Below are 13,758 nucleotides of genomic sequence, written 5' to 3' on the forward strand. Positions count from 1 at the left end.
GCGCCGATCGGAAAAGAAATCCATTCGACAAAAGAACGTACGTGTACCTCTTTAAAATGTATTAACTTTATATAGACAGCAACAAATAAATGAATGAGTAATTTAAGTTCCTATACAATTTAAAAAGGAAACAAAAGTATAAAATTTAAAAGTTATAGATACGTCACATTTTTCGCCCAATTATATCAACACAATACAATCTTGTAAATTTTTCAGAGTAACATTCGGATTTGATAAACGTTCAAACGCCGCGATTGCAATTGTAACAGAGATTATTACGTGTCTATTTTGAGCAGAAAATAATTAATTATTCGATTAGATATTATATATATTATTATTATTGTTATTTGCGTATACCGCGTATGAGAAAAGAAAGTTAATTATAAAGCTCGCATTGTAGGACAATATATGTTCGTACATCAGGCTTGAGTAATAATGAAAATGCGGCATTCAAGTCCAGAAACGAAGATAGTATGTGTATATATACAAGTATATATATATATATATTTATATATACATATATTATTCCGGATGTGCCCTCGTGTGAGCGAGTTGTACAACAAATTGTCGATCACGGTGGGAGAGAGTCTTTGTTCTCGTAAGGGGAGGCACGATGTATAAAAGACACCGAAGTGATCGAGAATAAGTATCACAGAGTGAACGCAGTGAGACAATCATTTACGCAGCACACTCACAGCAGTTAAAAATGATGACCAAAATCTTTGTAAGTTAATAATTATCACAATACGCGCACTTTCCTCTGCTACAATTAAATATCTGTAAATAATACATATACACTTTTAATGCCTTCTGTATAACATATTTTATAGTAACAAACTAAAAGACAGAAATTAATCTTTCGATTAATTTGTTCATTCTTGATAAATTTATCACTGAATAGATGTACAAAAGATATTTTGTTCAAATATATATATATACACATTTTTTAATTATATACAACATATATATATATATATATATATTTTGATCGTCTCATTTACATCACATTATTTTTCAATATAATTTTCTATACTAAAAGCGTGATTTTAAAATTGTTTCTTAATGAGAGAGAGAGAGTTTATTAAAAATTTCTATGTTTTTGAAGGTTCTTATTGGCGCTCTCGTGGCAGTCTGTTCCGCCGGAGTGATTCCAGCGATTCCGGCAATTCCAGCGGCAGTACCCGCAGCTCTGACGGTTGGTACCTACGCCACGAGTTACAACGCACACGCCATTAATCATGCCATAGCCACTCCATACGTAGCGGCTGCAGCACCATTGGCTTATTCGGCTTATTCCACTCTGCCGGCGGCGGCTTATTCGGCTTATTCCGCTCCAATCATCGCCGGAAGACGCTAAAAACAGCTGGAAAAAAATTAAACCATACTGACCTCTGGGCTCTGTCCGTTAGATCTGACAAACACTAACTGGCAATTGATATCGCGACATACGATATCTAATTTTCTCCAGACCTTTCTTCTTTACATTATACAATTATGCATATACACACTAATTGCGATTTTTTATTTCATTTCATCAATTTTCCATCCTTCCATACGAATCCTAATTCTCTGCGGTAATTTTTCATCAAGTCTCGCAAAACGATTAATTTTTTATTGAAACTTAATTGTATGTACTTTTAAATTTACGCATACGTACATTTACATTAATTAAATTTACGTAGTAATTTTAAGTTGCATTATTATAGAGAATATCAGTTCAATCGCAAGGCGAAATTCAAAGAAAAAAAAAAATGCGCTCCTTATCTTTTATCTCTGTAGGGACTCTTCTGTAAAAAGGATACTTTTGTGAGAATGAAAGAAAATACATTTCTCTACTTTAATCATTGCCACATTCTATTAATATCAACTTACAATATTAATATCGATAAACCTGATACAAATATAGTCTGTGCCACATTTTGTACTCGTAAACATTTCTTTTGAATTTTTCTTTTTGTCATGTACACGCAAATATATATATATATATATATATTTATATCTTAATACAGATTTATATATCTCGTTTTTTTGTTGTCCTTACATTATGCACAATGTACAAATTATGATATAGGAGCATACTTTGTAATTATTAACAACTACAACGCTATAGTTACAGTTGTTAAGAATAACAAAATAAGCAAGCATTAAAAAAATGAAAACACAAACGTGAATTACATTAATATATAAATAAAAATCGATGATTAAAGTAAATATGAAATGGTAACTATTTTTAATGGCAGAAAAATCGTGAAAAAACCTACATAAAAAAGTTTAACAAATTATTCTTAGAGTCATCATGTAAAACTATCCGCGCGAGTGAAGCGTAGACAATCAAATAAAGATGGCAAAAGTGACAGAGACAACATTACGCGCGTTATCTCCCTTTAATCGCTACGTTCTGCTAAAAGTTGTGTGTATACAATATAACAATAAACGCCTTTCGATTTGGCACAAGAGTTACAATATTTTTAGATCTTTGGTTTCGATAAATGGTTAGAGAGAGAGAGAGAGAGAGAGAGTAAAATCCAGAAACCTGGAAGCGACACGAAAATTAATGTGTCTACACGCGAGCATTATAGATCGCCTTTATGCGCACATTGCGTGAAACATATCGATATATGTATGCGTGTACATACACACTACACATGACGCGCACGCACACGACACACACGCAAGCATTCGTCTCTTGAGAAATGTACTATGCATGTTCTTTTTAAGCGTAAATAATACCTAAAGTTGAAAAAACGTCATACTATTGAATCGAGTTCGTGTAAAATAGAACATGTAACGTTGAGTTTTATTTCTATAATGGAATACGTTTGTGTGTGTGTGGTGTGTCATTAATTTTTCTCGCTAGATTCGACGAGAAAGCGTAAGATTTTAAACAAAATTCAAACTTTGAATTTGCATTTACGATAAAATACATATATTTGAACAAATTATTCGCGATTACGGAAATATTTGTAACTTATAGCTAATTCGCCACGGCATAAGTAATGACTAATGCATAAGTAATGACTAGAATAAAAACAAACGTTACAATCATCCGTTATCACCATGCAGAGATACACTTATCTAGCTACCATATTAGGCATCTTTCTTAATAATTTCACATATTTTATAAATATCAGAGCATCCCAGATATAATACACAGAGCATATTTAACAATTTGTGTGTAGAAACGATATATATCTATACATTTCGAAACAATTTTATTATTCGCGTAGCAGACATTATTGAAATCTGTTTTTGTGGACAAAAATTCTAATTTATTTTTTCAATCTCTAAAATTGCATAATTTTTGCAAAAATAATGCTGCTCCGGGATGCTTTTGTTATCATCAAAGCCACGTTAAACGGAGTATTTCTTGATGGTCCGAAATAGAAGAATATAAGCTAAGAGAGGTAACAACTTTTTAAAATCTTAATTATCACGGACGTGGCATTGGATCACGACGTAATTTTGTTTTTTTTTTTCTTCTCTTCGCTTTTTCTTCACCGATTATCCTATAAACGATATACTCGTCATACATGTTCTGCATATACAGCTTATCGGAAAAGGGTAAACAGGATAAATAATTTAACAGCTATATAATTACGGATAAATGAAGTCCCCTCTATATCGATACTCCATCATGCTGGAATAGATTTTTCTTTCGTAAAATCTCTCGTGTGCTACCTGACTTTTTTTAAAAAAATAATATCTGTTCAGTGGATGTACCGAGACTATCGAGTACACTTTCATCGTATTAAATGACGATATTACGACCATCTGTTATAAGATATTAAGGATTGTTTTTTTTATTATTATTTCCTTATTATATTCACAAAAAGTTTTTTTCTTTTGCTAACTCTTTTAATCGCGCGCGCACGCGCGTATGTGTCAAAATGTACATTATCATCTCGATTTAAGTATTAAATTGATCACGAAAATAAGACATAACTTTGCATTACTCTTTATAATGCACAATGCTTGAAAATGGTAGTTCCCGCCTACGATGTAAAAATAATGCACAGTTAAATAATTAACAATCAGAAAATAAAATCGTTTAGAATAAAAGTTATTATAAAAGGAGTCAAAGACATCTACGATAAAAGTTGCTGAGAAGATGTTGACTATAAATTATTACTCGACATTCAAACCGTCACTGACGATCAATAATAACCGGGATAATGATGATATCCAGATCTCGGAGGATGATACGGAGCTGGACTCACGGGATAACTAGGATTGTATCCTGACAAGGGAGGTGGAGGTGGAGACAACATTCGACCTTCGGTGACGTCAGGTACTACGTGTGTCGTAGTCGAGCCGACGGGTTGTGAGCTAGTAATGACACGAGTACCAGATCCGTGCAGATGATGCGATCTAGAAAGACTTAGATCGACACTGTGTCTACCACCAGGAGTAAGATCCAAGCTAACCACTCGCACGACCTCGTTATGCGGATAAGGTGGTGGTGGTGGGGGTGGCGACATGGAATAACTGCCCGTTCTGCTAAGGTCCACGCTTTGTCGTTCGCCAATGTCGTACAAATGGTGATGATGATAGCGAGTATTTTGCATCTGGGCGCCAAAACTGTGGGGGTGAAAACCCCGAGCCGACATGTCTAAACCCTGAAGTTCACCACCACTATTAAGCACTAATGGCTCAAAATTGACTCTATCTCGGGTGAAATCTTGTTCGAGCGAGTCGTACTTGTAGGATGTCGAGAGATCCAGCTGCAATGCTTTTTCCTTCACAGACAAGCTAAGATTCTGCGCCACCGAGTCACCCTCATCGCTCGAGAGATTATCCGTTGGCACCTGATGATGATGCACGTCCTGATAGCGGTGATTCGGCGTAGCTGATGGCGATACCAAGTCTTCTTGCTGCATATGTATGTAATTCGGTGAAGAAACGCGTGGCATCTCCTCGTGATGCAAATACTGTTCGATATTGTGCGTTCGGGAAGTATTGATGTAGTCGATCGGTCGATGCAGATGATAATCTACGTGTAAGTGGCTAGGAGGAGTGTGCCGGTCGTCCGGAGTTGGTGCGGGCGACATTAGCTCCTCTTCTTGCTGTACGATATAGGAGTCTAGATGATTCGGCGATCGCGACTGCGGTATCGGTGACTGTAGCTGGCTCGAAATAGAGTAGAGATTGGTCTCACGATCATTGTCCTCCAAAATCGGACTGGATACTGTTCCTATGTCCCTCTCGGCGGCATCCAGAGCTGCCTCAACTAGCAAACTCGCATTCGCACTTTCCGTCCTACTACGGTATACGTTTAATCGCAACTTGTTGCTGTCTAACAAATTTGACGTTGTAGCACGTGAGACCGCTTTCTCGCTACTACCATCCTTTCTACCATCTTCAAAATCATAAATGTCGGAAGGTGGCGCGGCCACAGCCGGTAAATGAACAGCGATGTCGGACGTAGGCGGCGGATTGAATTCAGTGAGCCACTTTTTGCTTCCCTTACTCAACGTCCTCGATGTGTCATATAGATCAACTTCTGTCTGCTCGTTCTCCAACGTTGTCGCAAGTCCACTGGACAAGGATGCAGTTTGCGTAGCCGGAACACGAGGCTCTTGTTGCTCCGTCTTATACTTTGCCGTAGAATTGGTCTCACTTTGTAACGAATCCACAATGACGTTGTGAGTAGAACTTGTCATTACTGCTGCTGCTGTTGGCGCCGAAGCCAACACAGAGACCGAAATCGATATCGATATCGGCGCTGATGTGGTTGTTGAGTCTGATATTGACGATACCGGTGATGATATCGACATCGGCGGTGCTGATGTCGGTGCTGATGCTGGAGCTAGTATCGGTGCCGCCGGTACTGGTACCGATGCCTCGACTTTTAAACTGCTCTCCGAGCTACAGTCATCCAGAGATGGCAAACTGTTGCTATTGTCCTGCTATCATACAATACATAATAAAAGAAGAAATTTTGTTAAATATTATATATAGAACTATATCAATGATAGCTCACTTGTGAATTTCTTCTGCTGGAATGAATGATCCTTCCACAAGGCACATCCTCAACGAGGCCACCGCTGTACGCGTCGAAGGTGTACGCCACAGACCTCTCTATTTTGGGCATCATCGCCTCTGTAAGGCCGTGCACCTTCTTATAATGGAACTGTAGGCATTGTTTCGTAGTGAAAGCTGCCTTACAGCCGTTCTCTTTACACCTGGTGTGAAGAAGAAGAAAAGACCATACGTGTGAATCAGTGAAAAATCTCCGAATTTTAGTTGCACATTTCTGAGACGACGCCTACCTGTTTCCCTACTACTACTTTGGCGCTCACGTGACGCCTGTGCCTCAGGAACATCGTGATACGAAAGTATAAATGGGGAGGTATACCTTTTGGCAAATATTATTAAAATATTTTCCTTCCTAGACTTTACTCTCTCTTTTCATTTTTATAAATAATTAAAATAAATCTTTTATTATAACATATTATCTACAATAATATAATTATATAGCAATAATCACAATATGATAATGTGGACAATAGCTTTTCATATTATCGTTAAAGTACTGTTATTGATGCGTTTTTCTAAGTAATTTCTTTAGTAGATTTGTTTCACTCAAAAATAACAAAAAAGATGATTAAATATATGTGACTTGGTGTAAAATTAAATTCTATATTATAAAAAAGACATAAAATATCTTATTACTTTATACTTTATAGAAATATAGAATTTGATTTTGCCGAGTTATGTATTTGATCTTTTTTTTGGTTATTTTTTAAGTGAAATAAACCTATTGGAGAAATCACTGTATAAAAACCAATGAAAAACCAAAAGAAAGAATAATAAGTAAAAATAATATGCATAATTAAATCTTCTGAATCATTAATACAATTTTACTAAATATGTATTATACATCCACATTTATTAAAATAAAAATCGCGTAGAAAAAACAATATTTTAATATGTCGAAAGGTGTACTCCCATCATACTTTCTGTATCGCGACGCTCCTGAGACACAGCGTCACATGAGCGATCGGCGACTCAGCCGCCGAGTCTCGAATGGTAGTGGGGGAAACAGTAGGCGTCACCTAAAAAATCGGCTCGAAATTTTCAACTAATTCCGAGCACTGGTGTAAATAATACACTCTCATTATAAGAAAAATAATATAATAATTAAAGAACTCACCTAAATGGTTTCACACCGCTATGAGTCAGCATATGTATTTTCAAATTGCTTTTATTCTGAAACATTTTTCCACATCGATCGCATGTGGCCGCAGCAATAACATCTTTGTGATGTACTTCCTTCATATGCCGCTGTAGAGCTGCTCGAGAACCCAAGAGTTTCATGCATAACTTACATTGAAATTCCCTAAGAACTTCGGCCATATCTGCAAAAAAAACATATCGCATGTAAAATGCAAGAGAAATAAAAATAAAAATACACTGCATTGTGAATTAATTACACGCCATTACCACTGTGCATCCTCTTGATGTGTACTTTCAATTTTTGTGGCTGGCAAAATTTGCGGCCACAAAAATCGCATAACGGTCGCGCTCGATGCGGATTCTGTGAACATCCGTAAGTTCGGTGCATTTCTAAGTAATTCAGCCTTAAAAAGAACTTTTTACAATATTGACATTGGTATGCACCGCGACCCTCGTGCAACTCTGCTGCGTGTTTCATAATATTATCCTTGCCAAGCACTGTAGCACCGCAAACCTAAAAAATAATCTGTTTAAGAGCAGTCCATATTTTAGCAGTCATTTAAACATTATACACATATATATATATATATATAACGGTAGATGTATAAAATACCTTGCAATGATATTTTCTTATCGTTAAACTATAATTCATGTCGTGAAAAATGCAGCAATGCAATCGATAATATATTGAATGTGCGAAAATAAGATTACAACCTCCACAATCTGAAAGAGATGCAAACGATCATGAGTCTATGAGGGAAAGAGGGGGGGGGGGGGGGGGGGAAGAGAGAGATTATTAGTCTGACACAATCTATACACACTTACTCGTTTTATTGATTTTATTTTTTCTCGTCCACGTGGAAGATTGTGGCTCTACCCAATAAGTTAGCTCCATTCCTAATGCGATATTCTGAGTTGTAACAAAATATAATTGACCATGCTTCGAGATCACCGCAAGGCTTCTCTTCTCTTTCGTTTCAGCTGGTCTAACATATCGAATCCAATTGCTTTTCAGTGGATCCGTAGTACTGATATACGTACTCTTCCCATTATTATCTATCTAAAAAGAAAAATATTCATTCCCGCAATAATTACTTTTGCAATACAAATGTGTCTTGGCTAATATAAGATGACTAAAAATTTCAATGATAATCAAAATGATGATGATACCTCCCAAATATGGCGCATGGAGAAATCATCCGGAATGTCCATTTCTCTAACCGGTATGCCGATAAGTGGACCAAACTTAGTATACATTGGAACCGGGTTCCTGGCGTAGATGCCGAGACCGTGATCGGTATTTGCGATTTTCAATTCAAGGCAATCCGGTAGAGAATCTCTCGCGTATAGTGGTCGATCTATCTCTACTACCAACTGCTTCTCCTCCCTCTGCATCTTCGGTTTGGCTTTGCATTGTTCGTTGGACGTTAGAGATTCGTCATCTGACTCGAAGCCGTCGTATGCCAATCTACCATAACCCTCCGACATTGGATCCTCCGCGGTGATAGCTTTCATTATCTCCGAATTTTCCTTATGTCTACTCAACCACTTTTCGTAAGAGATGGTATCGGCTATCGCATATTGTGACGTCGTCAAAGGACACGCGTCCTGCAAATGACGACTGTTGCATTCCTGGCAAAGCTTGATTTTGATCGCGAGTCTTTGTGGCTCCGACGCCGACGCCGATGCCACATCGTCGGTGCTATCGATATCCCCCTCGGATGAGTCTTGACCGTTTTCTACACCCTTGTCATTTTGTGCGCTCCTTTCAGATCTTTCCGTCGTCGAAGATAGTAACTCGACCGCCTCCGATGGATATGCATTTGGTGCCTCCTCCTGTTTGACGATGCCATCTTGCGGCGCCTTTCGTACATCGTGATGTTTTTTGCTTTTGTGCTCGTTTGTATGCTTGTGCTTTTTTCGCCGGTGTTTAAACACCGTCGTTGTCGTCGTCGTCGTTGCCGCTTCATCCAAAACATTATTTTCGAAGAGATCCTTCTCTGGGATTTGTACATCATGACGCGGACGTTTCCGTCTCCTTTTCACCTTGCGCTCCTTCTCCGCGTCTTCGCAGTTCTTCGACGTATCGCAGAATGTTACGTCTTTGTGCGATTCCACGCAAGGCGTCAACTTGACCTCGTGTTCCTTCTCAGGTGCATCAGCAGAATGTGTCTCGATTCTCTGTTCTATTTCGTTGACACTGGGATGTAGTAAATATTTTACGTCCTTGTTCAAATCCTCGGTGTTGTATGTATGCTTCGGAAGAGGCGTTGTTGTATCGGCAAAATGCAGCTTAGTAATTACATTATTCTCTAAGGTATCCCTCGTCGAATCGCCAGGTACACCGATTACGTCTACCTCACACTTGGTGCCGCTGTTGCTTGTAGTACTATTGATATTTACATCGTTTCGAATTCTAATGCTATCTACGTGATCAGTCTTGGTCGTAAGGGGTTTAATGTCCTTTGTATCGATTTCCAAACTTCCTACATCTAATGTTAATTTAGGATCTAATTCACTGATTACAGTAATCTCGTGATTACTCGAATCTCTGTTCGCTGCCGAATTGTTTCGCAAATCTGCTGCATTACCACTAATACATTCGAATCTGTCTAGTCCAATAGAATCGCTATCTTGAATGCCGTTCTTCGAATGTCGCCGTTTTTTCCGCTTGTCTTTGCGATGCTTCGTCTTGTTCTTGTGGTGCTTTGACCTTGAACTACGTCGTAAGTGCAACTTGATTGTATCATCCAGCACCTCCGACACATTCTCGCTTATCGTACAGACAGAAGCATCGAGTCGAATCTTGTTTGATCCAGGATCTTGTTTTGTTGGACTCGTGCAAACAGGCTCCTCCTCTTTCTCATCTTCTTTATCTGAACTTTCAGTCTTGTCCGCTTCCTCATTCTGACCGCAACGCTCTTGATTCGTCTTCCAGTTCTCCGCTCCATTGCATTTACCCTGTTGCCTATGCAAGAGCACATAAAAAGATGTATCAGTCTGCGTTTCTTTGAATATCTCTAACATACATTTTATTTGCACAAATGTGTCAATCTTATTACATTAGGGTGACTAGACGTACTGTTTTTAACAAAATTGTCCCATTATTACAACTTTCTAATGAGACGCATATGCATATTTGGCACGTATTATTAACTACAACATTATTGAAACAGAATCTTTTACCGTTTGTTTTTGTCTATTATAGTCTATTATACATAATAATAATATCAACATTATTTGTTATATCACAATAAACTATTTAAAACTATTTGCTGCACCATCATTTTACTCTTATATTGACCCCCAGCATATCAAGTATATAACTGATTAAGCATATTTACAATTCTCCAACTCGCGTCGTTCATGTTCCATTTTTTCGTTTTGTAAATCTGGTCACTCTACATAAGTATATTAGAACAAATAAGAAATTAAGAGTACTGTTTATCCAAAAAATGATGGACATTTTATTCTCTAAAAAATATTATTGTGTAGAAAGGAATAAAATTTCAACCATAATGATTAATTCCCTGCGCGAAAAAAGTGAATGCCTTTAATGCTGTTTGTCCGCGATTTTTGAAACCGGTGCCTTCCGCAACGGGATATCGATTGATTTCGTTTCGCATCACCCTCCTCACCGACTATATGTATATCAATGTACATCGTCCCGCAAGATGGCGATTCGTCGGAACGCGTTCGGTGAGAGTAGGGGGGAAAGCACCGCACCGGGAGACTAAACTCATTGAACGCGGCTAAACGCGTGGTGGCAGCTAGGCATAGCTAGGTGAGTTGAGGTGAGCTAGACAGGCTATGTCTAGCACTGAGAGCAAAAGCTGATCCTGAACTAGACTTTGTCGGACACGTGATAGACGTGACTCGGCAATACGATGCAGCAGTCCATTGGCGTTTTCATTGGTGTCGTCAACCTGCTGGTTAGGGCAAGAAAACGTACCTAGTTAACCTAGTAGTAGCGGTGTTGCTGCTAATGGTGGTGGTGGCATTAGACTCTGCGAGGTCCAGCAAGTACACCGCGACATCCTCGTCCGTCGTGAGACCTAGACGTTTTTTCAGTAACAGCCAACGCTTACTATTGGTCACACCGATATGCACGCTGCGAAAATGCCTCGCTGCCACCACTTCCGAGACGATCGTCGTCGTCGCCGCCGTCGTCGCCGCCGCACCAGGCGCCAATTGTCGCTGGGTACTCGTCGTGTTCCCCAACTCCCTCACATGCCGCGTGCCCTTCTTCGGCATAACTAGTCAACTACATCGTAACGACGAAGCTTGGAAAATTCGGAAAGAAAACTCCGCGAAAGAAGTAAAGGACACCTCCACCGCGCCGCGCCGCGTCCGAGAGGACGCGCACCGATATTATCCTATCCTCTTTATGCTCACCGCCGCCTGCCACCACCGCCACGGCCGCCCACTCCACCCACCCTGTCATCTCACTCTCGTACACGCTCGCCCTCTCCCTTTCTCTTCCATTCTACTTTATCGATCTCACGCGAGATGCAACGCGCAGCGCTCCCCCCGCCAATCCCATCCGCCGATTTTTACTGGCTTTTGCGGGCTTTTACGACCGCCAACCGCGACGTTATATTACGTTATACAACTTGCTACGCTTACACTGTCTGATTGCTTTGCTCTCAGTCTCGACGCGTGAAAAAAAATCTTGTCTCTATGAGCGTTTTCATGTGATACCGCCATTGATTGGACGGAGAGATTAATCACGAGAGCGAAGTAACGATTATGATGATCGCGTTGGCAAGTTTTTCCTGCTTTTTGCATACGTGTTGTCCCACTCCTGGGGCGTCGATTTCTCAGTCTCTTACTGACATTAGAACGAAAAAGCTAAGGAGTCGATACTCCTTCTTCCTAATACTCCGTGACCTACACAAATGCAATTACGTGATCGCTCTCGTGATTACATGTCATTACATGTGCTCGATCGATATATTTCTATTTTGTTGGTATCCCTGCGTGTATAAAGCAGTACTGAGCAGTACGCAACTGTCTCGATCAGGTGGTGAGACACGTCGTCACACGTCGTCGAGACACGCGGACGAGATGTCACGCAGGGCGATCAAGGCGATCAATTGGTCGGCACTTGCCGAAAAAATTCCAGAAACGGAAAAAACTGCATTCGCCTCTTTCAAAGCTAAATCTGATCAGTACTTGCGACGGTTAGTAAATATCCCCTTCTTCGATTCATGTCGCACACAAGTCGTTATATAATACACACGTAGACCTCTATATATCTCCGATATAATTCAATGTTTTTTTTAGTTCAATATGTACATCCTGCGGAAAAGAATTTATTATTTTAGATGAAAGATTTTCTCTAACTTGCCGAGATTAATTAAATGTACTATCTGTGTACACAAGCACTGGCCCCCTTGTTGGAGTATAACCTCACATTAACTTTGTGTGCCATTCCATATCTATTAAAACATTGAGACATGTTATATTAGTCGTGCATGTAGCTTTTTATAAAATTTTTAGAAAAATATTTTATTCAAAAATCACATTTTTACAATATAAAAACATGTCTCTTGATGTTGCAATTTGCACGACATTAGAAAATATTATAAAGATTGTGTAAGAAGAATATACACAAATAAATATATGATGCTATACATATATTTTTTTATTTCTTTCTCTGTATTTACAGAATGAACGCGAATCCAGAAGCTCCTCCAAAAATCGATTGGACGTATTATAAGAAGAATATTCCGATATCTGGATTAGTTGATAAATTTCAAAAGGAATACGAATCTGTCAAAGTACCATATCCAGTGGATAAATATACCTCTGAGATTGAAACGGAAGAAAAGGAAATGGTACAGCATTTACATTATAATTATAAAATTTACTTTGCATTTTGTTAGAACTCAAGTTCTAAATTGAGGGTACATTGTAGCATGTCAAAATCGAGGAATTTATTGCCGAGTCGAATCAACGCATCACTACTGCCAACAAGGAAATCGATAGAGTGAAAAATTTATTGCCATTCTCTGAAATGACGATGGAAGATTTTCGTGACGCTTATCCGGAATTAGCTTTCAATCCTGATAAACCTACAGTTTGGCCGCATATACCTGAAGTACAGCCAGAGAATGACCCAGGACCACCTGCAGAGCATTAATACTTTGTAATGCGTTCAAATGTGAAGCGTAGTCATATTCTTTTTAGCATATGATTTTGGACTGCGTACAAAGTCGGAAAAAAATTATCCTTTATTTGGGGTTACTCTGTCATATGTATTCAAAAATATATAAGTTTAACTGCATAATTGAGACATATGTGTAAATGCTATCATTTTATATCCTTTTGTAGATTACATATATTATTTTGGTGTATATACAAAATATAGATATATTTTTTTTAACGTAATCAAAAAGATCCTTTAGTAAATAAATCATCATATCAACGATCGATAAAATTAGATAAATTGTTAACGTAAATAATAATTTTATACATTTATATATTAATCATCTATCGAATTGAAAATTATCATTTTTGTCAGTTTTTATATTATGTTTATTTTTGCTCATTTCGTATTTCTCTAACCATTTTGTTTTC

General features: G+C 38.4%; 3 protein-coding genes across 3 annotated transcripts; 2 read left to right on the forward strand and 1 right to left on the reverse strand.

Annotated features, from left to right (window-relative positions):
* Positions 1-628: 628 nt before the first annotated feature.
* LOC108779107 (uncharacterized) lies at positions 629-1,511 on the forward strand. Its single transcript, XM_018546463.1, has 2 exons — positions 629-724; positions 1,106-1,511. The coding sequence occupies exons 1-2, from the start codon at positions 707-709 to the stop codon at positions 1,355-1,357; spliced, it is 270 nt and encodes an 89-aa protein (XP_018401965.1). The 5' UTR covers positions 629-706; the 3' UTR covers positions 1,358-1,511.
* A 2,591-nt stretch (positions 1,512-4,102) lies between these two features.
* On the reverse strand, positions 4,103-11,430 carry LOC108779030 (uncharacterized). The gene is made up of 8 exons (XM_018546361.1): positions 11,129-11,430; positions 8,347-10,144; positions 8,002-8,236; positions 7,790-7,899; positions 7,444-7,690; positions 7,154-7,358; positions 5,981-6,182; positions 4,103-5,906 (listed from the first exon to the last, which is right to left on the reverse strand). The coding sequence occupies exons 1-8, from the start codon at positions 11,428-11,430 to the stop codon at positions 4,155-4,157; spliced, it is 4,851 nt and encodes a 1,616-aa protein (XP_018401863.1). The 3' UTR covers positions 4,103-4,154.
* A 734-nt stretch (positions 11,431-12,164) lies between these two features.
* Positions 12,165-13,468, forward strand: LOC108779123 (ATP synthase subunit d, mitochondrial). Its single transcript, XM_018546481.1, has 3 exons — positions 12,165-12,359; positions 12,848-13,016; positions 13,097-13,468. The coding sequence occupies exons 1-3, from the start codon at positions 12,244-12,246 to the stop codon at positions 13,319-13,321; spliced, it is 510 nt and encodes a 169-aa protein (XP_018401983.1). The 5' UTR covers positions 12,165-12,243; the 3' UTR covers positions 13,322-13,468.
* The last annotated feature ends 290 nt before the right edge of the window (positions 13,469-13,758 follow it).

Source organism: Cyphomyrmex costatus, unplaced genomic scaffold (assembly GCF_001594065.2).
Source record: "Cyphomyrmex costatus isolate MS0001 unplaced genomic scaffold, Ccosl1.0 scaffold55, whole genome shotgun sequence".
Lineage (NCBI taxonomy): Eukaryota > Metazoa > Arthropoda > Insecta > Hymenoptera > Formicidae > Cyphomyrmex > Cyphomyrmex costatus.

Excerpts from the sequence above, each read along its gene's own strand:
- LOC108779030 (XM_018546361.1), bottom strand. The coding sequence starts at position 11,430 with ATGCCGAAGAAGGGCACGCGGCATGTGAGGGAGTTGGGGAACACGACG. Across the intron at positions 7,900-8,001 it reads AAATAAAATCAATAAAACGA|ATTGTGGAGGTTGTAATCTT; the intron begins GTAAGTGTGTAT and ends CATCTCTTTCAG. Across the intron at positions 7,359-7,443 it reads CATCAAGAGGATGCACAGTG|ATATGGCCGAAGTTCTTAGG; the intron begins GTAATGGCGTGT and ends TTTTTTTTGCAG.
- LOC108779123 (XM_018546481.1), top strand. The coding sequence starts at position 12,244 with ATGTCACGCAGGGCGATCAAGGCGATCAATTGGTCGGCACTTGCCGAA. Across the intron at positions 12,360-12,847 it reads TCTGATCAGTACTTGCGACG|AATGAACGCGAATCCAGAAG; the intron begins GTTAGTAAATAT and ends CTGTATTTACAG. Across the intron at positions 13,017-13,096 it reads AAACGGAAGAAAAGGAAATG|CATGTCAAAATCGAGGAATT; the intron begins GTACAGCATTTA and ends GGTACATTGTAG.